Consider the following 23,899-nt stretch of genomic DNA (forward strand, 5'->3'; position numbering starts at 1 on the left):
CGCAGGCGCTGGCGGCGAACACGCGGCCGGGGCTGCGCCGGCGCGGCAGGGCCGGGCTGGGAGCGCCATGGCGGCGGCGGCGGCAGCGTGCGGCGGGGAGGCGGCGGCGCGGCCCCCCTTGGCCTTCTCGCCCTGCGACCGGCGGCTGCTGGCCGTCAGCGGCTCGGACGGCCGCCTGCGCGTCTGGGAGGCGGCGGGCAGCCGCCTGCGGCACGAGTACGTGCCCTCCGCCCACCTCAGCGCCGCCTGCACCTGCCTGGCCTGGGCCCCGCCGGGGGGGCGCCCGCCCCCCGATAAGGTACGGAGCGGGGTGGGGGGCGCGGGGATGGCGGTGAGGGGAGGTGAAGGGGATGGGGGGGGGCGTGGGGGGGCGGCGGAGCGCGGCCGTGCCGCCTCACCCCGCCCTCCCGGCGCCATGTGGCGGGGCCGCGGCGTGGCCGGGGGGAGCCCCGCGGGCGGGCAGGGGGCGAGGCTGGGCCCGGCCCCATCCCCGCGTCTCTTCTGTGTGTGGGGGGGGTCCCCCCTCTCTCTCTCTCGCTCCCATCCCCTCCGCGGGGTTGCGGGGTTTCAGGTGTTCATTTGGCGCCGTGCGGGCTTTCTCCTTCTTTTTTCAATTCTAAAAAAAGCGCTGACCGCCACCATCGTTTGTCTTTTGTACCCCCCCCCCGCGTGGAAGGAGGCTTTCTGCGAGGAGCCAGGTATGTCGCGCCTCGCCGCGTTACCGGGAGGCTGCCCGCGTCCACGTGCGGGCAGGGAGCGGCGCAGGCCCTGCCTCTGCTTCCCCGGCTCAGCAACACGGCTGTGCAGGCGGCTGCGCTGCCGGCGACACGCTTCCCTCACCTCAGGAACCCTGCAAGCAGGTACTCTGTATGCAGCAAGACACCTCTGAGCACGCATCGGAGGGCTTGGACGCTTCCCACCTTGAATTTCGGTTACTTCAGCTCAACTGGACGCTCAATGTGAAAATACCTCTATTATGTACTGTCAGATACACTCCTTTCATCCCATTTATGTTGAAGTAATCTTTATCCCTTTAGCTAGACTATGCCATTTCCTTTTCTTTTACATAGACCATACCATTTCCTAAGCGAATCTTATACCTTGGACAGTTGTATTTGATGCACCCCCTTCGTCGTAACAAGTACTTTTTTTTAACGTGTCTTGGTATATTAAAATTTTTGTTTATGAAAAATACTTTAACAGGTATTTTGAAGTGCATAACACACTCTAGATTGCCCATCCAAAAGAAGACTTGTGTTTTCCCATTTTTGTCAGTTGAGCAGCTCAGTTTAGCAACTTTTAAAAAAGGGCATTTGAAGAAAGCATTAGTCTTAAATTGGCCTTTAAATTACTCATTTTTAATACACTTTAGAAGAAAAAAATGCACACATTGATTAGAAGGCTGAGTAGGAACTAAGCTCTTACATAAACTGAAACTGGCACATGAAAGCGGTGCTAACCTCTGCTTCGTGCAGTGCAGCTTCAAAAAGTAACATGCTGCACTGTTTTTGGTGTCCTAGGTCAACCACAGGAGACTTTTAAAAATGCTTCTTTTTTTTAAAGTTTTAAAGCCTTAAGTAGCTGTTAAAAACACGTTAAAAATGTCTTTCTAGACAGCCACCCCTAAAAGCTACAGATGCTACAATGTAACTGTTTTTAGCATTGTATGGAAAAAGAATTTCATCAGACAAACTTTGGTCTCTTCTTGGTGCTTTCTGTCACTCCAGCAGTTTGAATGCTGTCCGCTGCCTGGAAGTTGGTACTTTTTCAGTTTCAAAACATACTGCTGCTTGGAATAATCTTGCCATAAACTTTTATAATTCATTGGGCTGTCCTTAGACAAGGCTGCAGAACTGCAGTTGTGATGGCTCTTCCAAATCCATTGAAATGAATGTATTTTCTCTTGTATTGGTTAGTCTTTTTTCCTCTTTTTGCTGGCAGTTGACATCTCCATGGGTAGTACTAGTATCTAGTCTTCTGAAGTAAAACTGTGCCAATAAATATCTGTAAAAGTTGTTTCAACAAGTCACACCTAAACCATGTTCTGGACTGCTGCCACGTTAACAAAGGCTGTGTGTTTCAAGGGGAATACTGGAAATGAAGTTTTGAACTCCAGGCCCTGGAATTGCTGATGCAGTGGTGGCTTATTGGCATGTTCCCTGCACACGTGCTTCTGCAGTGTCAGTGCTTCCTGCTTGCCCTGCTCACCATCTCCCCTACCATGCAGCGGTATGTTCTGCAAGAGGATGCCGACCACCAACTTCCAAAATAGCTTCTTCCACTTTCTTCCCTATAAGTCACAACTATTCTTTTCACCTTCAACTCTTAAGTCTCTTTAAAAGAGTCCCCCAACTTCAGCGTTCTAAGTGTTTTACTTCATGTGTTAGCAATGGGGATGAATTTTCTGTTAATTCAAAGTAAAAACAAACAAACAAACAAAACCCTCATTCTCAACAGCTGCCCTACATAAAAAAGAGCATTATGAAAAAAATTACCCTTTGCAAATAACTTTTTCTAACCATCTCTGCTATTAAAACTATGTTTTTTCAGTATTTCTAAATAAGTTTGAGTGTCCATAAACCTGGAAAAATTTGAAAGGACCAGATACTTTAGATAAGAGTTCATCTCCACTGTCTGCTCCATGAAAGCTATGCTTTTTTGTCACTTCAAACGTTAATAGGTGTCTGAATTTTCCATTGATAGTTCTTTCAAGCAAAAAGTTATGACAAAATGACCCTCTAGTGGTGCTGATAGAGCGTGTTCAGTAAAGCAATAGATGTTAAAACATAAAACTGGAGAAACCTTTGTTGCCCCTAGCTTTCTCCTAGACACTGGAAGCACCGTTGACATCAGTCACAAACTGAAATAGAAGGTGAATGAATTCTGATTAAAAGCTTTATGGAAGGGAAGAGAATAAAATCTGTTTTTAATTGTGGTTTTGATTTTCAGTCCTGGCTGGTAGTGGTGATTAATAAAAGTACATAAAGAGATTTTGAAAAGTGCCTGAAAAGACAAACTGTACTTGGATCTCCACTGGCTGTGTGGTCCCAATCTTTGCATTTCTGACACGTGTTTGGAGATGGCTTAGTTGGCATCACTGCCAAAAATTTAACTAGTGTGTGAGCCTTTTCTCATATTGTCTTAAAATGTGGTTGATTACTTGGTTGTGCGTTGTAACTGTGATGATTTCCTAGCTCGTATGTTTTCATTATATTTTCCAAACACTTTCCTTTCCCAGGAAGGATGAAGCCTAAACAATTGCCTGCAAAAAAGCCGATGTCCTCTCTTTTCTCTAGAGTCTGCTTTTGTTTTAAACCAGCAATATAGCATTTCTGTATTTACTAGCTCCAAACGAAACACTTTTCTTTGGGGAAAACATTGTGTATGTGAAATATGAAGGGGAAGAAAAGTCCCAGTAATTCAAACAACCGAACTATTTACCCTGCACTGTTAAAATTTAAAATTTTAATTGTAATGAAAACTCCTGAAGCCTGATTGTAATCATATCTCTGGGGCTGAGTAGAAATTACTCACGTCTGCTGTGTGATGTCTATTGTATGACAGATTAGCTGCACTACATGGCGTTTGCACAGAGCCCACGTTTTATCTGAGTCTCCTGTGCCTTTGTCTGGCTGTTGGTTAGTGCATGGATCTGTTCTGTAGAGAAAGCCTTACCTTGTGTGTATTTTTTGGTATTATTTTTAATCTGAGAGAATGCTTTGCTATGATGTAACGAATGTAAGGAGACTTACCAAAGTCCAATTTAAAAACTAACCACTGGCATTAGGGATGATTTTTTTTTCTTCTAAAGTGCTCAAACACTTTTTTTCCATTTTTTTTTCCCCTGGTGATTAGTTATGTGAGATTAACTCTGTAAGAATAAATGTAGCTCTTTCTTCTGCCTTTTTCTTACTTTCATTTAGTGTGCATTTGGTAGAGCAAGATGAATGGAAACTCCTTCCAAAAGTGATTGGTATCACTTACGAAGTGAGAGGGTGAAGGCTTGAGAATTGCCTGATCAGAGGAGGGCTTGGACAGGTGACTTAGCTTCAAGTCCTGGTTGCTTCCCTCTGCAAAGTGGCGTAACACTTTCTTTTTAAGAGGTGTTATCAATACTTAGTGTTTGCAAAACTTTTCTGAATAGGTTTTTTGAAATGGTAAACTGATCAAGCTTGATAAAAACACATTTCCATCCAGGGGATGAAATTATGTGACTGTAGTAATCTTTACTTCTGCTTCTGGGAAGTGAGCTCTGTGAAAAACTTGATTTATTTATTTTTTCCTTCATATGTGGTGGCTAGGTTAGCAAAATGGCCTCCAGTGAATGTTTCCAAGTGACTCATATCAACTTCGCTATGGTTGTACATGGAGGTACAAGATGAACCTCAAGGTTCTGTGTGCTTCAGTGTCTTCATTTTATGCCTCTGTGGATTTGTGCTGGCTGACTGGGTCTCAAACTTGCAGAAGCTTTTTACCCTTTGCTTTAACACTTAAGAATAGCTGGTCAGACCAATTTGTTTCACTTTTTCTTTTCTCTTTTTTTTTTTTCTCCAATTCTCCAGGATGGGCCCCAGAGGAAAAAACGGAAGTCTGAAGCTGCAGAAGTGGACAAGCAGTTGGATATCCTGGCTATTGGCACAGCAGTTGGTAGCATTTTGTTGTACAGCACAGTTAAAGGAGAGTTACAGAGCAAGCTAGTAAGTTGCACACTCTTCATCACATGCTATCAAACAGTGGTGGTGTCAGTCAGTTTATTCTAAACTGAACTAATTATTCAGATTTTTTTTCCTTAATAGCTACATACATGAATAGAGGTGCAGTAATTCAAATTCTTTGAAATTTTTGAATTATACTTTTTCTATTGTTAGCAGTATGTACACATCAAGAACTCTTAGTTTGAAAGTTTATGCAGTATCCTAATATTGTGTGTGGATTTACTGTTTTACCTTCGGTATGATAGACCTGATGAAATGTCTAACTGAACAGTTAGGTTCATGGGAAGTGTCGTACCCCTTGCCTCTGCACAGGGCTGTGGGAAAAGAGGGCAGATTTGAAGCATTCATTGACTCTTGTGAAAGTTGCATTGGTGGAATCTTCTGTACAGATAGAAACTTACCTCCTTGCGGAAGCTTTGGAACCCTCTCAGAGCCTGATCTTCCTCAGATGGGATTCTGATTTTCAAAGTTTTCACTTCTCATTGTTAGCTTTTCTGCTACTCCCAAGTAACTTTTTTTTAGGCTTGGGTTATGTAACAAGCAATGTGAATCTGTGTAAGCAACTTACTGCAATACTTTGATATACTTGGGCACATTCTTCTGCTTCTAAACTCGTAGTAATAAATGTACAGGGATTAGGAGAAAGCCAGGACATCTTAAAATCATGATGCATCCAAGTGACACTAGGTCAACAGTGTCAACACTGTTTTATGGAAAATTTTCTTAGGCCTGAAAACTATGAACAAAGTAAAGGAGTTTTAGGTTAAAATTCACAGTGTGGGTCAGTTTGGAAACAGTCTGCTCTTCTATATTATCGGCATAGCAGATGATACTTAGTGAGTACTTTTTTATACATAAAGGTTGAATTAAAAGATTATTCCTGCTAGAAATAGAGCTGTCACTTTTAGCTGTCCTTATTAAACAGAATGTCTTGCTTTGATGATTTTTGTCTTGCTCAAGGCCAATTTACAGTGACTTCCTTGGAAGCAGTCTGAGCTGGCTGTTGCTGATTCAAATCATGAAATTTTATAAACTGCAGAAAATACGATAAATGATTAAAAGATTTGTTGATTTGACCAGCAGATATTTCAGTCCTTCTTTAAGAAAGGTAGATGATACATACTTGTTGTAGGGTCTTCTGATTTGATGATTGCACACTCTTGAATGCTGAGCATGAAGAGAAGGGTACCCATCTCTAAATGTACTTAATCAAGCACTTAGATAACTATCAGCAAGACACACGTGCTAGCCATTCTTTTGAGAAAATTTCATACTGTTTAGACAGCTTTGGCTGTTGGTAGCGGACAAGACAACATTTTTGTTAACTCTGAAGTCCTAGGACAAGAATTAGTCCAAATACAAACCAAAATATGAAGTATCTGTAATTTATAATTGTATAATGTGTATTTATCTTTAAAAGCATAAAAAAAAAGTTGCATGCTGTGTACCCCTCTATGAGTTGCCAATGATTTGAATTCAGTTCTTGAAAGAGCAGCTTGTTCACATTGTTGATGGTAGGGAAGACTCAGTAGCAAGACTTCTTCATTTATTCATAAGTGACCCTCTCTTTTGTAGGATGGTGGTCATGACAATAGAATAAATTGTGTGAGGTGGCACCAGGACAACTACTGTTTGTATAGCTGTTCAGAGGACAAACACATTGTGGAATGGAACACACAGACCTGCAAAGTAAAATGGTGAGTGATGCCTCTTCTTGGTTGGCTTTCTTGGCGCTTGATATGTACTTCCTCCTTCACAGGTTTTAGTGATGTCCCGCTGAAATGTTGCACTCTATGTAGGATTCATGCCAGCTGGACAAAACTGTCTGTTGGCTATTGATTTTCTGAGGGCTTTAATGCAGTTTTGTTAAGGGTAAAAGTGTAATTCTCACAGGTCAGGTTTCCTCCTTTTGTTGGATCCTCCTTGTACTGGAAAGGCTAGATGAATTCGTTACTGCTAAGAGGGGCTTTGGTCCCTCCATGCTGTCCTTGAGTGAGACACAAGCTTTCTGACACTGAAAAATTCAGATTCTAGAAGATATTGGAACACCTCATCCTAGTTAGATCTGTCATGTGCACCTTACTTTGCCCAAAGGGCCTTGCTGTGATGATAACCCAATTGGTTTCGCTCACTACTGACGTGCAGTGGGGACAATTCCACTTGGCTGTCTGAGCAGGCTGCTACTCATTAAACTCCTGTTGAGGTAGGCATTTTTTTTTCCTTTTCTAATAAAGTCAAACATTTTTTAAACTTAAAAGAAGAAACTAAGATTTCTGTTACTGATCCTGGTTATCTTACCTCAATAAAAGCCTAGTATGTGATGACATCTTAACCTTTCTCTTCTGCTATTGTTACTTTCTTGTAAATTACTCTTGCAGCAGTTTACCAGTTTCATTAGAGATGGTGTGGGCATTGTAGACAGCTGATCACCAGTAACCTCCTCGGTTTTCTTAGGAAAAGAATGTGTCCCTATGTTGTATTAAGTTTAGACCCTGACATAAGACAGAAAAAGATGGCAGTAAGATTTCCCCTTAGCATTCTCTTACTAGGTCTGAATGAGCCCAATTCCCTCACTTATTCCTGTTACGCTGTGTGCCTCAGCCTCGAAACCTTCCTGGTAGTCCTTCACTGGATTTACTGCATTATGTCAATAACTTGTACTGTTCTAAACTGGTGGTAGTGCTCAGGTGTAATTTGAAAAGTATTGCACAGAGGAGAAGAATCACATTTCTTGACCTGCTGGGCATGCTTTAGCTAATGCAGGTCAGCGTGCAGTTGACCTCATCACTACAAATGCTCGCTACTAACTTGTGTTTCCATCCCACACAGAGAACTTTACATTTTCCTTTGATCTTTGAGATTTGACTTCCTACTTCTTCAGGTTGTTGAGATGCCCCTGAATAGGAGCCCTGCCTTCCAGTGTATCTGCTGATCACTGTAATCTGGTGAACTTGTTATGGGTGCATACTGTCATGTGCCGAGGTTACTAATGAAGACCTGGGTGAATACTAAGATTGTTAAATGGCATTGAGACGTCCCTAGGGAATTACACCAGTAACTGGCCACCAGCTGGACTTCATAGCAGCAATTCCAGGTGTTCGAGCCCAGTGATCCATGCAGTTCTTAGACCACCTTCAAGACTATCCAGTTGGTATCATTGCAGCCAGACTGGAGTTATGTCGCTTGATGTAAAGCATTGTCAAAAGCATTGCTAAAGTCAATTTAACTTGCATACAGTGCCTGCCCACTAGGCCAGTTGTCTCGTTAAGAAGGCAGTTAGGTTGGTTAGGGATGATTTCCCTTTTAAAATCTATTCTGGCAGTTTCCAGTCCCTTTTTTGACCTTTTTGTTACCTGGAAATGGTTAGTAGGTGGATGTGCTGTACAGTCTTTCCTGTTGTTTCCTGTATTCTCCCTTTTGCAGATACATTTGTCCTTTTTCTTTCCAAGTCATCAGATGTTTCTTCTGAGCTATGTGGCCTCTCAAAGATGGCAGGGTAGCCTTGTAATACCACTGACCTCAGCATTTCTGGGTGCATCCCATGCTGCTTATGAAGTATGCTTATACTCCATTTTATGGAGCAGCATGTGTGAACCTTTGCTCTTGTGATTCCTAATTTGATGTGTTTTTACTGTGGGTAATGCTTTGCTTCCTCTGGCTCTGGCACTAGGTTTGGGAGCATGGGAGGCTTGAGAGCAGACTTTGCTCCTCAGTGGTTTGGCCTTTTCTGTGTGTTGAGGGGTCCCTACACAATTCGGTACCAGGCCTGCACGCTTCTCAGTCATGATCTTATTGCTGCTGATGTGCCAGCAGATGTCCTTTTTGTTGGCCTTCGTATTCTTTTCTGGTCTGAACACCAACTGATCTTTGGCTTTCCTAATTCTGTCCCTGCATGTCTGGGCAATATTTTTATATGTAGCCTATTCCCACTTCAACCTTCTCTATAATCCTTTTTTGCATTTCTGAGGTGACTCTGGAGTTATCTGTTTGGCCAAGACACCCTTCTGCAACACCCAGTGATTTTCTGCACATTAGAATGGACCTTTTTGTGTTTCAAGGAAAGAGTAACCTGCTTTCCTGAGGCCCTTCAGGGCAATTTCCAGTGGGATACTGCAAATCATTCTCTTAATGAATTGCAGTCTGGACTTTTCTGAAGTCCACAGTTGTAACTCTGCTATTCTGCTGTTTATCTTGCTCATTTTTTCTTAGGGTCTTGAATTCCTTTGTCTTGTGGATGCTATAGCTAAGGTTGTCATCAACCATTGCATCCCTGACCTGTGGGGTGGTGTGTTTTTTTTTTTGTAGTTGATCCAGTAAAGCACCTTTCATAGTCTAGTTGTAAATCACTTGTGCCAAGACAATGTCCTCATCGCTTGTCAGTGATCTCTGGAATTGCTTCTGCCTTTCTGTGCAGCCCTTCCAGCAGTTGCTGGAGTGGTTAAAGTCCCTTAGAAGAACCAGGGCCTGGGATTCTGAAGATCTATCTACTTTTTTTTAATCGGACAATCTGTAGCAGATGCTCACCACATCACCATTGTTGGCCTCTTCTCATATGTACCTGTAAGTTCTCCACCGGCTCTTTGCCTGTTTCAAAGCAAAGCTCCATGTGTTCAAGCCACCCTTTTGTGCAGAGGAACCCTCCTCACCTTCCTGGCATGTCTTCACTGAATAGCATCCCTAAAAGTCCATTAATTGCAGCATTCCTGTCTTGCAAGCTTTCTCACTGTTTCTCTGTGGTCCCAATAAGATCAAAGCTCTGAAGCTGCCCATGGATATATAACTCATCCTGATTGTTTCTCATATTGCATGTGTTCATGCACGGCCATCAAGATGGGTCCAGTCATGCTGCTGTACCGGGAAATGCGGGAGTTTTTCCTATCACACTACACCTGCGTACTTCCCTCTGCCTCTTTCCCATACCTCCACTTCTTTTGGGACTGTGGTGCCTGTCTCACAACATAGGTTAATTCCTTCTTTGTTAGGTTAGCAAGCCTGGTGATTATTTGCTCTTCTCTCACTTTACAAGATGGATACCATTTCCCCTCAGCAGTCTGTGGCTGAAAGAGAGTACTGTGGTTACACAAGCCAAGGACTTGCCTGTGATGCCAGCCTCTTAATGAGGTCTTGATGTGCAGGATGTGCCTACTCCTGTGTGAGTCTTCTCTGTTGAATTGAGGAGAATGCCACTGACAAACTGCTAAGAGTTCAACAGTAATGATGTTACTCTGTGGCAGTTTGGGTTGTAGTGTAATAATTGCTTAGGAAAATGCTGAAAAATACTCCTAGATTTGATGGTAGGGGTTGAGCATATAAAAGGTAGTTAGAGGCATTACGTTCTTTTATTTTGAAGATGGCAACAACAACAACAAAATAGTTACTGGAGTATGTAAATGAAAGGCACACTGGCAGTATAATACTATGCTTTTTACCAGAAAAAAAAATCTCTACTTGTATAACAAGTCATATCTAAAGTAAGTGAAATTGGAAAGAGAAGGAAAAAAAAAGAGTTCTCTAAAATTTTAGCCAAATTGAGGAGACTAGAAGGAACAAGGTAACCAAAATAACTGCTTATGACCAGTGTATGTCAGATTGCCTGTGTTTTCTAACAGTTGTGAGTGCCTGGAAGTGAATCTGTATGTGTCCCGCAGAATTCAGGGTAGAAGCTCCTGGGGTAGAGAAGTGATATTCAACTTCTTTTGGTTTGCAGTCTTCTAGTTATTTTCCAGATGGGGAATTGAAATCACGTGGCTTTAGGTTTGGCTTTTTTAATTATTGTAGAAGTAGTCTGTAGAACCTCTTCAGGAGGTCTGTCCAGCACACATGAAAACCTCTGGTAGAAGAGCAAGCTTCTGGTAGAAGAGCAAGTTGGGGAAGAGTGAGTTTCTGTAGAAGAAGAGGCAAGACAAGGTGATGGAGAGAGGTAATATAGAAAATTCTGGATGATATTTTGTTTCTCTTTGTAGCTTCTTCAAGTCTTAAACTCTGAACATTCAGAGGTGTTCAGTTTGTCTCCTTATGCAACTTCGTGTTTCATGGTGTCCTATTTAACAACTCTTCCCTGTAAAATTATATAAAGAGTATCCTAAGTAAAAACTAACATTTTTTTGCTGTGACTTAAATTCTGTAGTCTAGTTTAGATGAGTCTTTTTAGAACATGTGAAAATATCTTCTTGGGTTCACTTCATTAAATGGAGCTTGGTCTGAAATTCTTAGTCCTGACCTTCTCATTTGGAAGATGTTTTTTTTTTTTTTTTATACTCTGTGTAAAGTATAACGTTGTTTGTGAAGTTTGTAGGCAGTAAAAATTGCAGTTTTTGTGAAATCTAATCAAAGGCGATGCTGCAAATGAGCTCTGTTTTGGAAGACAGGAGAGGTGGTGATTAGGCATGTGAAAGTTATTTGGAAGTATTTCAGTGGGGCTGTTCACAATCAGGCCGTGATGAGTTTTGAGGTACTTACTATCTATAAAGGGTTTGCGTTAATGATTTCCTTGTAATTTTGGCCTGTGAGGAATATAACAGTACTCACACTCTTTCTAAGCAGATGCAAGCTTTTCATGACTGCATCTTTCTTTTTCTTAAATAGTGCTTTCAACCATGGACCTCTTTAAGGCCAAGGTTATTATTGTCAGTGTCATTGACAGACTTGAGAGGAGTGCCAGGAACTGAGTGGGCCTTAAAACTCAGAAGTCCATTCTGAATAGGTTGGTGTAAGCTTTTTGGATTATGGTGCTGAGAGAAGTCTTGAAATGGTACGTCTCCTCTTACCTGATCCTTAATAGTAGATAATTTTGAGGGGGACATTCAGAACAGACTAAGCAAATATTTAAAAAGCAAGCAAACAAAGCAAAGCACGGTGGTTCAAAATATCTCTTTATTTTTGAATTGCTGTATTTTTGTGTGAACTAATTTGAAAGAGGAGCAGAAACAGAATAACCTCATTTTTGACTATTTTTTTAAAAAGTACATACTGCCTTAAATTTTTCAGCATCGTTGGCATGCATTTTCAGATTGTGCTAATGAATGTTGTCTTTTCTATTTCTCCATCTTTCTCCCTTTGGACAAAAACTCTACATCCAAATTTTAGTAAGTGGAAAGGCGACAATAGCAGTGTCAGCTCTTTGTGCATCAGTCCAGATGGGAAAATGCTGCTTTCAGCTGGTAGAACTATAAAACTGTGGGACCTGGAGACCAAAGAAGTCTACAGAGTAAGTAACTTTGCTCAACTAGATTGTAAAAATTAAATAATAATAACAAATAAAATAATAAAAGTCGTACTTGGTTGCTGACATTATGTATTTGTTTCCTAATAAGACATCTGAAAACTTTTTATTGGGTATGAGGAGGTAGCTGGCATCTTTGGGGCTGCTGGAAGCTGTTGCTGTGATGATACCATGAACTGTAGTTTCAGCTTGCTGAGAGTTCAGTGAGGATGTTGAATTTCCTGGCTGTCTGAGAATGCCACCAAAACCCTTTCCCTTAGGTGTCTTTCTTTTTGACTGGGTCCCTTTCTGATGCCCTTCTATCAGGGAACTCACTTCAGCACACTATTAGTTTGCTTCTGGCATGGGTTTTTGCAAGAGCTCCTTCAGGTTTCTTTGCTAAACTGTACATATCTGATGGTATCAACATTGCTTTAAAAACAATTGAAAGGCAGAGGAGCAAAATCATTATTGTTCCCTGGGTGCAGGGCTCAGACATAAGCAAGGTACCACATTTTGGCTGTTCCATAAATGCAGTCATGTTTTATTGCATGACAGCAGAGAGGAAGCAGCTTGTTTCTGAATTTCCTGGTACTTGGAGCCTGCTAAGTGTGCACATGTGCCATTACTGTGGACTTGCTGGCGTCTGGAAACTACTGTACGTGTGTCTGTGATGACACATCATCCTGTGATGACCAAAACCACTATTTGTGAACATAAAAATTGAGTAGTTTTTTTTTTTTGTTGTTTGAACAGTCTTGGTGTGTTAGCAGACCTGTACATTCATCTTATAGTTGAGAATGAAACTGTGAATCTAGTTTCATTGTAAAATGTGAAATGAAGTGCTTTCTGACAGTAACAGCAGTACAGGCATATGTGATTTCTTTTCACAGGCTTAGTTGCAGCAAGTTTGCCTTTTATTCCCATTAAACTTTTAAAATTCTGATGAATATGTAGTGTCTGAAAACATTTCCATGAAATGTAGAAATACAGGAACGCAGCAAAATTGATCACTAGTTAAACAAACAGAAAAAACACTGGAATATCCTTGTTGACTTAGTAATGCATGGATCTTTCTTAGCTTTCCTTAACTAATATTTATTTTCTGTCATATGACTGCTTATGGCAATGATTGAAGAACTCCTTTTTTTTTTTTTTTTTCTCCTCCTCTTAGCATTTCACAGGCCATGCCACATCAGTGTCATCATTAATGTTTACTACAGTGAAGCCTATGAATGAAAATAAGTCCTTTGATGGAATTACAGGGCTTTATTTCTTGTCTGGAGCTATACATGACCGGTTACTGAGCGTATGGTATGTAAGCTTTTTGTAATTTGTAACTTTGATTGTGATCAGTATTGAGGATAGACTTGACAAGTATGTTCTGAACTTTGTGATTAAGCAGAAGGGGCACTCTGGAAAAATGCAGTGATGATCTCTTACATGGTGGTTTCGATTCACTGATTGTTGAGTGAAGACTTGAATTTCCTTGGCTGTGTCTGAGCATGCTTCCAGTAGTTGCCACTTGAATTCCCAACATATGCTAGGAACACAGTGTGTGATGGGCTGCCTTGTTCTTTGTACTTGCTGTGAAGTTTAAGCTAAGTTTTCTTCTTGCTGGACTTCACATGGGAGTTAATTTGTATTTGAAATTTGGAACACTTTTGAAAGCTGAAAGCTGCAGTTACGGCATGGGTGAGGTAGATAAGAGTAATGAGTGATTTACAGGTTCTGTAACACTGTGCTGCTTTTCAGATGCAGAGGCTGCTGTTTCTGCTCTTGTAAATAATCTGTCTGTGCTGTTTGTGTCTCCAGGCAGATCAGATCAGATAGGAAAGAAAAGAATGCTGTGATGTCTTTCACAGTAACAGATGAACCAACTTTTATTGACCTGACTGTTTCAGAAGTCAAAGAAGAGGTAGGAGCAGTAGTTTATAACCAAATATGTTTAACAATTTTCACATTAGCTTCCTTTCTAGGGTGCAAAGAAAGAAGTTTGGTTTGTATTTTGTTTCTGTTATGACAGGAAAGGGTTTGACTGCTGATTCACAAGTATGAGGATATTTATTGCAGTTGTATTTATATAGCCGATAGTTCGAAACATTCATTTTCAAAGCTACTAAGTGCAAATGCCATTTGTATTTCTGAAATTTTCTATTTAGGACAAGTTAGTAATCAAAATGCGTGTTAGATTTTGTCAGTAAAAAAAAATTGATTTTTTTCTAAAAATGCAATTTGTGTGGTCCTGTTTTATTCTGATCACAAATGGCTTCAGTAGTCTAACTGCATTTTGAATTAACTAACCTTTACAAGTTGAAGGAGCAATGTGCATTCTCCAAGTCTCAATTTCAGCAAGTACAGGTGTTTCATAGCAGTTGTATTTTGAAAAAATGTCTGCATATGAAACATTCAGAAATAGTTTCTGTAATGATTTAAAACATTTTTCTCCTGCTGCCTTTAGATTTCTTTCCAAAACCAGTGTTTCATGCTACACTTTCTGATGTTTCCATTGGTGCGTTCTTATTGTATGCAATGGAGATGAGAATATTCTGTAATGCACACCTGTAATGTAATTGCTCAAAAAATATTTACTTTGTAAATATTCTCACAGGAAAGAAACAGAGACAGTGTCAGTGGCCTTGTAGACCAGTGCCTCTAGACTAGTTGGGTACTGTATTTTTTGGAACATTGTTGTTTATGGTTATATATGTCTGTTAGTGTCTGAGCTGTCAGATTTGGATATATCAGTAGTGACACAGTAAAGTACAGTTACAAATTATCTTTTTGCCTCCTAATAGTTGTACTAATTATTCCTGAGATGTTAGTGTCTCTTAACTTCCTTATGGATTTAGTTATATCTCTAATGTATGTAGCTACTGCAAAAAGTCAAATCATAACCATGCAAATGTCTCTTGATGTCTCATACTTGTGGGATGTTTGTCATTTGGTCTAGTTAAAATCATCTGTTGTGATTTCTTTCAGCCTGTGAAGTTAGCAGTTGTGTGCAGAGATGGGCAGTTGCATTTATTTGAACACATTTTAAATGGGTAAGTTGTTATTCTTTCTGAGAGTGTTTTTAGAAAAGGCAAACTGGAAAGCAAAGCTCATCTTGTTGTGCTGCTGCCTTTAAACTCTGGCATCTCTTCACAGACCAGTTTCCAATGGATTCCTTGTCTTGGCTTACTTGACATGTTTTTTGGGGAAATGCAGGAGAATTTATTTGTTGGGGGGTTATACTGTAACATGTTATGTTGGTTTTGCTGAGGTTTTGCCTGTCTGTACCTCATCTGAAGCATCTGTAAAAGATGTAGTTTTGAGGATTGAATTTGAGGACTTGATAATGAAGAGTGCTTACATGTGCAAGGTGTAGAAGTCTTTTAAGCTAAACATGTTTTTTTTTTTTTTTTCATTCCTTTTTTTCCTGCAGTTACTGCAAAAAACCCTTAACGTCAAACTGTACTATCCAGATAGCAACACCTGGAAATGATGGGGACTCCACGCCAAAACCAGTCCCTATCCTAGCAGCTGCATTTTGTACAGACAAACAGTCTCTACTGCTTGTGTATGGAAACACCTTACAGCCCATCATAGAGAAAGTGGTATGTAAAACTTACTGAAGAGGTTTGGGGTTTTGTAATATGGTTCCTAACAGCTCTCATCTGGATGATTTTTATGCACTTTTTTTGAATTACATCTTGAGATGGAACTTATTACTTCCACCTTTTCTGGGAGTTATGATTGTTGCCCCTGAGTTGTTTTGAAAGGGGATTTGTATTCTTTGATTCTTTCAGTTAAAGTAAAACTTGGCATTATTGCTGTTTCCTGCCATCTCAACTGTTACTACATTAGGCCATTGATGCTTTTTGCAATTGTTCTCTGCATGAACTTGTTTGTGGAGATCTGATAATAAAAGGCAGATGTGTAAAGCAACTGCTTTTCGGGGGGGAGGCTCATTCTTCTTTTATGCCTCTGGAGTTTGTTCTCACCTTTCAGTAGTTTAATAATTGCAGGGGCAGTTCACTGATATTTAACTGTTTTTATTCCTGGTCTTCTAGTCTTTGAACACCTCTGAATCCCACATATGTTTGATAAGGGATGTCCAGAAAGTGTTGGCACTTAAAACAGAAGTTGCTGTAACAAAGGTGAGCTTGTGTGAAATACAGTTCTGTTGCTTCTCATATTTTACTTCAGAAATGCTAGAATTTACTTCTAAAATCAGTTTGGATTACTGTACAGGCCTACTCAGATCTGTGGTGTGTAGTTACAGAGGTCCATAGCCTTTGTTGAGGGGGGGGAATGTGCTTCATGGCTGCTCTGTGTACTGGTATGCGCTCGCACAGTTACCCTCCAGTAGCTCAAATCATAGCTCATGGCATCGATGTAGTGAATTGAAAGCCCCAGTTTTCTAACCCTCAGTTTAGCTGCCAGTTCTGGTGCTCCATCAGCCTGGTGGGCCTTTGTGCTAATTCCTTGGTCCCTGGAGGTGGAGGATAACAGAGCTGAAATGCTGTGAGAGGTCTGGGAGCTCCCTGGCATGCAGTGATGATCTCCAATCTTGGTTTCGCTTTTTGCTGAATTGCAATGAAGACTCATTTCTCTTGGCTGTCTGAGCATGCCCTGTGGAGAGAAAGATGATGTGTGTTGAGCGAAGAGGGTAATATTTTAATGCCACTACTGTTCTACAGTAAAGTTCTTGAACCACAAAATCAAAATTTTATTTATAAGTTTGTCTTCTATGCGCATCATGTGGAAGTTGAAGTGCTCACTGTAGTAGATTGTCTTTGTATCACTTCAGTGGCCACCCAGCAGGGCTCCCACAAGTACAGAAGGCTGGGCAGGTACTTCAAATAAAGGCCCACGAAGCAGAGCTGTGGGGAAAGAATTGTTCAGGCAGGGGCATGTAGCATTTTTCTAATTGGTTGTGGCAGGCTGGTTTTAACACACATGTAAGAGTCTGGAAATAAAATCAGTGTTTTAAACTTGAGGAAATGTAAAGATATTAGCAATTCATGCATATGTGGGTATTTCTTTCCACTAGGTAAAGACACCAGTTGTGAACTCAGACACCAAAGTTCTAGTGCCTGGCATTCCAGGACATAGTGCAGCTGTTAAAACTCCATCCTCAGGAAAGGAGAAAAATAAAAGCAAGAGGAAACCAGGAGAGCCAGAGGTAAGTTACATCCTCTTTAAAACACGAAGATGAGTTAGAAAGTCTTAAATCATCATTGCATCTTCTTTAGGTAAACTTGAACTTGCTTTGTGTTTGGAACGGAGGCAAAGTGAATCATATAACTTTGTATGAAAGTCTTTTCTTTGGTAAAAAACAAAACAAAACCAAAACAAAACAACAAATCAAACACAAAACAAAAAACAGAAAAAAAAACTCTCATCCAAGCCCTGAATGCATTTCCCATAGTTTTGCCATGTTACTGCAGAACTTTATCACACACTTGTGTCTGTCACTCTGTGCTAAGATGTATTCTTGCTTCTTTTCTCTGGCTATTCTCTCTTAGTACGTTTAAAAGAATATGCTAAATCTGTTATTTTTTTAGCAGGATAGGAGGGAATGGTGTGGTCTAGCTACTTTGCTTTCAGGTGATATGTCTGAGAAACTGCACTGAAACACTCTGCCCTTATTTACTGTCTGCAGGACAGCATTGAAGAGCGCCTAGGGGCTTTGGATATCGATGTGAGCAAAGTGAAAACTCCAGGTGGCCTTCCGCAAACAGATAGCTTTGCAGTACTGTTGGTTCAGGGCTTGGAAAGCAATGATTCAGACATCTTAAATGTAAGTGTTAAAAGATCACTGTATGCTGTTTTATCTGTTTGCTGAGACTTTTGGGGAGCTCCCGTGAAAGCTGTGGAGGCTGAACAGTTAGGATCCTATTATTTCTCCTATCTGCTTTCTGCTGATGTGCTGCTCGAGGCACTGGTATTACAAATTACGGTGGTGATATTTTTTTAAAATCTACTTTGCTTTCTGAGTCAGTCTATGAACTTTGAAGCACTTCTGTGTATGATAAATTTGTGTCAGAGTTCAGATGTTTTACAACTGATGTTACCAATGCAAGCCCTTCAGCTTGAGATGGAGAATGATCTGTGCTCAGATACAGTTTCTGAATAGATACTGTTTGAAAAATACACTGATGACAACAGTTTCACTTAAAAATCTTGCTGTTCCACTTGAACTGGGGGAAAATGATAGCTACGGGGCAGGAAAATGAAATCTCTTAATAATTTAACACTGAGTAGAAATTACTTGTCACAGACAATGGTGAAAGGCAATTATTTACAGAAGTGAAACAAATAGAAAAATAACTACAAAAATTCTCTTTAATAAGTCTGGTGCTTTGTTTCTAACATGGGTTGGGTGGACTAGTGGCAAAAGTATTGTTTTAGGCAAATTAATCAAATGTTTTATTAATTGTAGTTGACTTGAAAAATGGGACTCTTCACAGTAAATTTTGTTTTGCTTATTACTTCCATGTGAGCATGCAGAGGGGTAGAAAAAGAGATATAAACCCAGGAGTTTTTGATTGTGATCCCATGTGTTAAAGCTGAATGACTACCTGATCTTATTTTTCCACATTTTTAACAGAAAGTGCTTAACACAAGAAAGGAAACTTTAATAAAGAACACAGTAGCCAGAATGCCTATACATGCTGTCATTCCACTGCTGCATGAGGTAGGAGAGATTGCATTTCATGTTCTTATTGTACAAACTGCTTTTGACTTGTCTTTTATCTGGGGAAAATCCAGGATATGTTTCTTAATTTCAGTAAATGAAATAACATTGATTTTAAAGTTTTATAATACCATAATTATTTAATTCTTAGTTCCTGTGATTTGCTTTTATTTTGTCTGGCTGAAGCTTAACCAAAGGACAAAGTGCCACTGTCAAAGCTAGGAAAAACATTAGATCATTTAGTATTATCATAAACATTTAGATGGGAAATGAAGGAAGAGGTAAGCTACAGCTCTAAAGCATTTAGCCCATGGCAAAAAAAAAAAAAAAAAGCATTACTTATTTTACTCTATTAAAGTAGATGATAATTTGAAATGTGAAAATAGCAATACCAGCCTGAGTGAGTTATATGAGCATAAATCCATAAATACAGTAGATATATGAGAAAAATAAGAAGAGAATATGTACTTAAAACAATCAGTTCAGATAGCACTTTTGGGGCAATTTCATTCTTCTCTTGAAGGTAGCTCAAAAGACTAGTTGCTATATTTGTGATTTGTGACATCACTTAGCAGTCATTTGAGAGGAAATTTGGCTTCTGGACTGCATATTCAGTGATAGTTCATGAAATTTGTGCTTGGGCAGAAATACTTCAATAATTGGCCTTATCTATGTATTACTTTGTTTAAACTGAACATCAGTTAGTTGCTCTTGTTACATGAATGACATTCTGTAACAAGTTAATGGTTAGACTTCTCTTGTATTTTAATGTGCTGGCTACAAGTAAAATTTAATTTTTACTTGTGTTACTAATCTTAACTGAATTATGCAGGCTGCCTGGTTTTGAATATTTAGATTTGCTTTAAGCACATATGTTTTTATACCTACTAAACTTATGTTAATGAGGTGCAGCATTTCTTCTCTTGCACCCGTGCCAGAGAATCATAAGTATTTCAGTAGATTATCTCAGTGGATGGAGAGAGCTTCATGTAACTCTTGTCCAGAACTTGCAATTTGTTCTATGAAACAGCCTTTACCTTGCAAGTCTTCACTTGTTTCTCCAACCTGCCAACTTAGCAGCAGCTGCTTTACTGAGCAGATACACAGAGACATACAAACAAATCACAAAGGGATTTCCGTCTTAGCTTCTAACAGCTTCAAGTTCCTCTGGACGTCTTGTATGTTGAGAGTCCCAGTTTTGTTGTAGTAATGGAACTCAACTTCTGCAAGTTATGAGCCTGCATATAGGATGGTAAAGCCAGCAATATAATATTCTGGAGCTTGGCAGTGGTTAGTTCTAGTAAACTTCAAATGCCTGGAGATCTTTCTACCCCGATATTGGGCCTGTCATGTAGATATAATGTTGGGATTTAAGCTCATTATGCATTTGTTGCTTGTTAATTGTTATTATTTTTGTCTTGATAGCTTACAAAGAGATTGCAAGGCAACCCATACAGGTAAGAGACAAACCACCCATAGTTTAATTTATCAGAATACATTTTTATTGTGTGCATTATGGTCCCCTCTTTCCCTGTGATCATTTCCAAAGTAACTAATTAACAGTTGTTGTAGTAATAGCATCTTGAGGTAAAAATTCTCACCTGACTGTGGGTACGAAGATGACCTTCTGTTAAGACAGTGCTTTGTCAGGCTGACATAAGTGTGAAAATGAAAAGTACACCTTTTCTAAGACAGGATCTGAAGTCCCAGAATATTGATAGCTCACACCTTCTAAATATGTGACCTCAAATCACTGTCAGATGTGTTCCTTGTGTGGTTTCCTTGTTTGGTTTCCTTTTCTTTAGACAGCTCCTGGTATTGTTTAAGAAAGTTTCTCCTCTTTCCTCCCCACCCCCATTATACTGCTGTAGGGATAGCTCTTCTGTGACTAGATGTCCTTAACTGGATAAAAAAAAAATATTACTTTGATCTTTTATCCACTAAAACCTCCAATTAGAGACATTAGAAACACAGATCTCTGAGCATAAATTTTATTCCTTCGCTTAGATGTCTGTTCTTTTCCTAGTTAGTATCTTATATATAGGCCTCTCATAGTCTAACTGATTATATTTCCATCTTTTTATATTATTTTTATTTTTCTTTTTATGTAATTTAAGTAGAGGACTTACTGTAGAACAGCTTAGCGTATAGAAAATGAAATGGGTGTTGTCAGTCAATATCTTTTTAATATCATTTAATATCATTTCTAGTGCCTCACAAATGGTTCGATGGCTGAAGTCTGTTTTTACTCTACATGCATCCTACCTTTCCACAGTAAGTATCTTGCATTAAGGTTAGTGCACGTAACTAAAACTAGATTTAAACGTTTAAACACGTGTCATCTTCCTTCAGGAATCTGTCTCTTTCTCCCCATATATGGTAGTGCCCAAACCAGTGTACAGAGGACTGTACTTCTACCACTTTGCTGTGTTGATGGACATTTGTTATAAATTGTCTTTGTCATTCATAACATAATTATAGTCATCCCAAAGTCAAAACAAGTTATGTCATAACTAAGAGAATTTGGGAGCAATACAACTGTCATAAATGTGATCTAGTATACATGTATGTCACTAAAACTTAACTAAATTTATCCTGCTACCGTGATGCTAATCTTGAAACTGTTGAGCATGACTGAATATATAGGGTAAAGGTATGCCAAAGTTGGCAGGGTAGCAGGTAATGTAGTAGCTTCTGGATCAAGGTCCAGCCTTCTCTTAGCAAGTGATGGATAAAGCATTCTTGTTCAGTTCAAAAAAAAAAAAAAAAAAAAAAAAAAAAAAAAAAAGGCTTTGCAAATGCTGTGTTCATAAACTGGTGTATATTCAGTTCTCATTTACACAGCTTTCTGAATAGTGCTTTTATAAACCTGCTTAGAGAGTGACTGTGGAAAAGAAAAGTAGTGTAAGTAGAATTGCAATGTTCTGAAAGCAGGTGATTTGTTCTAGACATGGTCAAATGTTAGTCGATTGGTCTGCAAGTGATATCTGTAAATTCTTAGCTTTTCCTTCTATCCAGAGTGGTGTGAGCAAGGATTATTTATCCCAAATGTATAAAGGTAGTTTAAAAATTTTAAAGTAAGACGTAGCTCTGTTAGTTAACAGCTTTGTTTTTCTTTCTCCTTCTCCCAAGTTGCCAGACCTTATTCCTCAGCTGGGAATGTTATACCAGTTAATGGAGAGCAGAGTAAAAACTCTGCAAAAGCTTTCCCGTCTACATGGAAGACTTTTCCTTCTTGTCACCCAGGTGAGTTCTGATTTCATAATACAGGTATACACAGATGTGTAGAAGAAGCATTGGTTGCAGTCTTAGCTTTCCGTTGAGACTATACCTAATGGAACTTGTCATAATGAATTTATTGCAACTGCTGTACAGCTACACTGACAATACACAAAGCACTACAACTCATGGACTGTCTAGTCAATCTGTGCTTGCAGAAAGTGGTCTTTCTTGCCCAAATGTCTACTAACCCATAGCATTTTAAAAAGCAATAAACAAGAGATACTAGGCCGCTTCAGAGCAGGTGATTCTAAAGGTTTATTTTGTCCTTCCTATTTACCTGGCTGTTAAACTACAGTTATGAATGAATGTTAACCTTGATGTAGACTTAATTTGCATTGTTGAGTTTTATTGACTTTTAAGGTTGGGGAACACATGATTTCATCTAAGGCTAATCTACAAATTCTATTCAGGTTGCAGCGTCGGAAACAGTTCAGGATGTAACTGAAGTTAACCAGACTGCAAAGCTGGTATATGAGGACGGTAAGTGTTGCATGCTACACGTAGCTCGACTCCTGAGCTCCTGATGGCTGGTGGCTGTTCATCTTGTTCCTATCTATTGCGCATATCTATTAGTGTACAGTTTGCAAGTAGAAAGTTTTTGTGGGAAACCCATGGCAGTTAAGTGGGGATTAATCATGTAGGCATCGTATAGTTAGTTGTTCCTTCGTTCCCCTACTTTTGTTTCCTTTCTTTCCTTCCTGTACCTGCTTTACAAATTATAAAAACAGTTAATTGGAAGTTCAGCATGCTACTTAACTAACAAACTCAGATTTCTAGCACTAACTGCCCATGTGCTAAGATCAATGCAGTCGAGCTTCTACGTTTAAGTCATCAGAACTACAAGGTGGTAGTGTCGTTGTGTGCATGTACACTTCCAGTTTGGGCCAGCAGTTTCTACTGAAACTGCATACTGTTTAATCATAACAGAATGACTAGTTTCTGATTTATGTTGATCAACCTACTCTTCATGTAGAATTAGTTTCAGAATTTAAGTAGCATGGTTCAATGGAGGAGCACAGTTTAGTTTAGGAGCACATGGGTCTGGGTTTTGTTTGGACACATTCAAGTCTGTTCTCCAGACTGAGGGATTGTTTTCTTTTTTGCAGAATCCTCAGAAGAGGAGGGTTCAGATGATGAGATGATTGCAGACAAAGACTCAGATGTAAGTGGACTTGGATCAGACCGTCTCCTATTTGATTGTAACAGAAATTGTAGTACTGTCAAAAGCTCAAACATTCCTGTTTTCCCTTCCCCCAGGAAAACTGGGATGAAGACGAAGAAAAAGAGGAGCAATCAGATGAGCAAGACATGACTGTTGAAAAGGAAATCAACGGTGATTCTGATTTGGAACCAGAAAATGAAAGTGAAGAAGAATAACAGCATAAAGAATAAACTTAACAGTTTAAACAAGTGGGCCACCAGAACTTTACAATTCTGGATCATCTTGATGAAAGATGCCATATTTGCATATAGGGAGTGCAGACTTGTGCACAGCCTATGTGCAGAGGCACATGTGGGGCACTGTGCATTTCTGAATCCAGAATGTTTAACCACGCCAGCCTTTTCTCGCCCTATTTCCCTGCGCTTACTATAGAAACATTTCTTCCACCTCATGTTCAGATTATGCCTGTCACGTGGACATGCATTTGTATCTCAAGTGAAATAAATCTGCCACCGCTGTTTGTGTGGTAAACTTGGTTCAGCTTTACATTGAATTTGTTTCAAATGTTCAAGGATCAAAGACAACTGATCTATACCTTCTTTCCATGCTTCAGTTAGCAATAGCAAGTGGACATCCTGATGCATTTTTTCAAAAAAAAAAAAAAAAAGGAAAAAGGAAAAAAAAAAGATATTTTTGTAATATTTAAATTCTTTAACGAATTTCTTTTCTTTCTCCCCACCCTCCATCAGTTCAGCCATGCCTTGGCAGTATCTTAATGCCAAAGTGGCTTAAAAACAGCTTTTTTTTTTTTTTTTTTTTAACAAATTTGAACTCAAGACTTTTGTATGTAGAAA

The 23,899-nt window shown here is 39.7% G+C and overlaps 1 protein-coding gene across 1 annotated transcript; it reads left to right on the top strand.

The window, feature by feature from the left end:
* The first annotated feature begins 33 nt into the window (after window positions 1-33).
* Window positions 34-23,899, top strand: WDR43 (WD repeat domain 43). The gene is made up of 18 exons (XM_084285273.1): window positions 34-298; window positions 4,563-4,697; window positions 6,291-6,412; window positions 11,802-11,922; window positions 13,091-13,230; window positions 13,732-13,834; window positions 14,899-14,963; window positions 15,344-15,515; window positions 15,972-16,058; window positions 16,955-17,086; window positions 17,567-17,704; window positions 18,515-18,601; window positions 20,027-20,058; window positions 20,812-20,875; window positions 21,734-21,847; window positions 22,294-22,363; window positions 22,990-23,045; window positions 23,141-23,899. The coding sequence occupies exons 1-18, from the start codon at window positions 68-70 to the stop codon at window positions 23,258-23,260; spliced, it is 1,989 nt and encodes a 662-aa protein (XP_084141399.1). The 5' UTR covers window positions 34-67; the 3' UTR covers window positions 23,261-23,899.

The sequence above is a fragment of the Netta rufina genome (genome assembly GCF_964035555.1).
Source record: "Netta rufina genome assembly, chromosome: 3".
Lineage (NCBI taxonomy): Eukaryota > Metazoa > Chordata > Aves > Anseriformes > Anatidae > Netta > Netta rufina.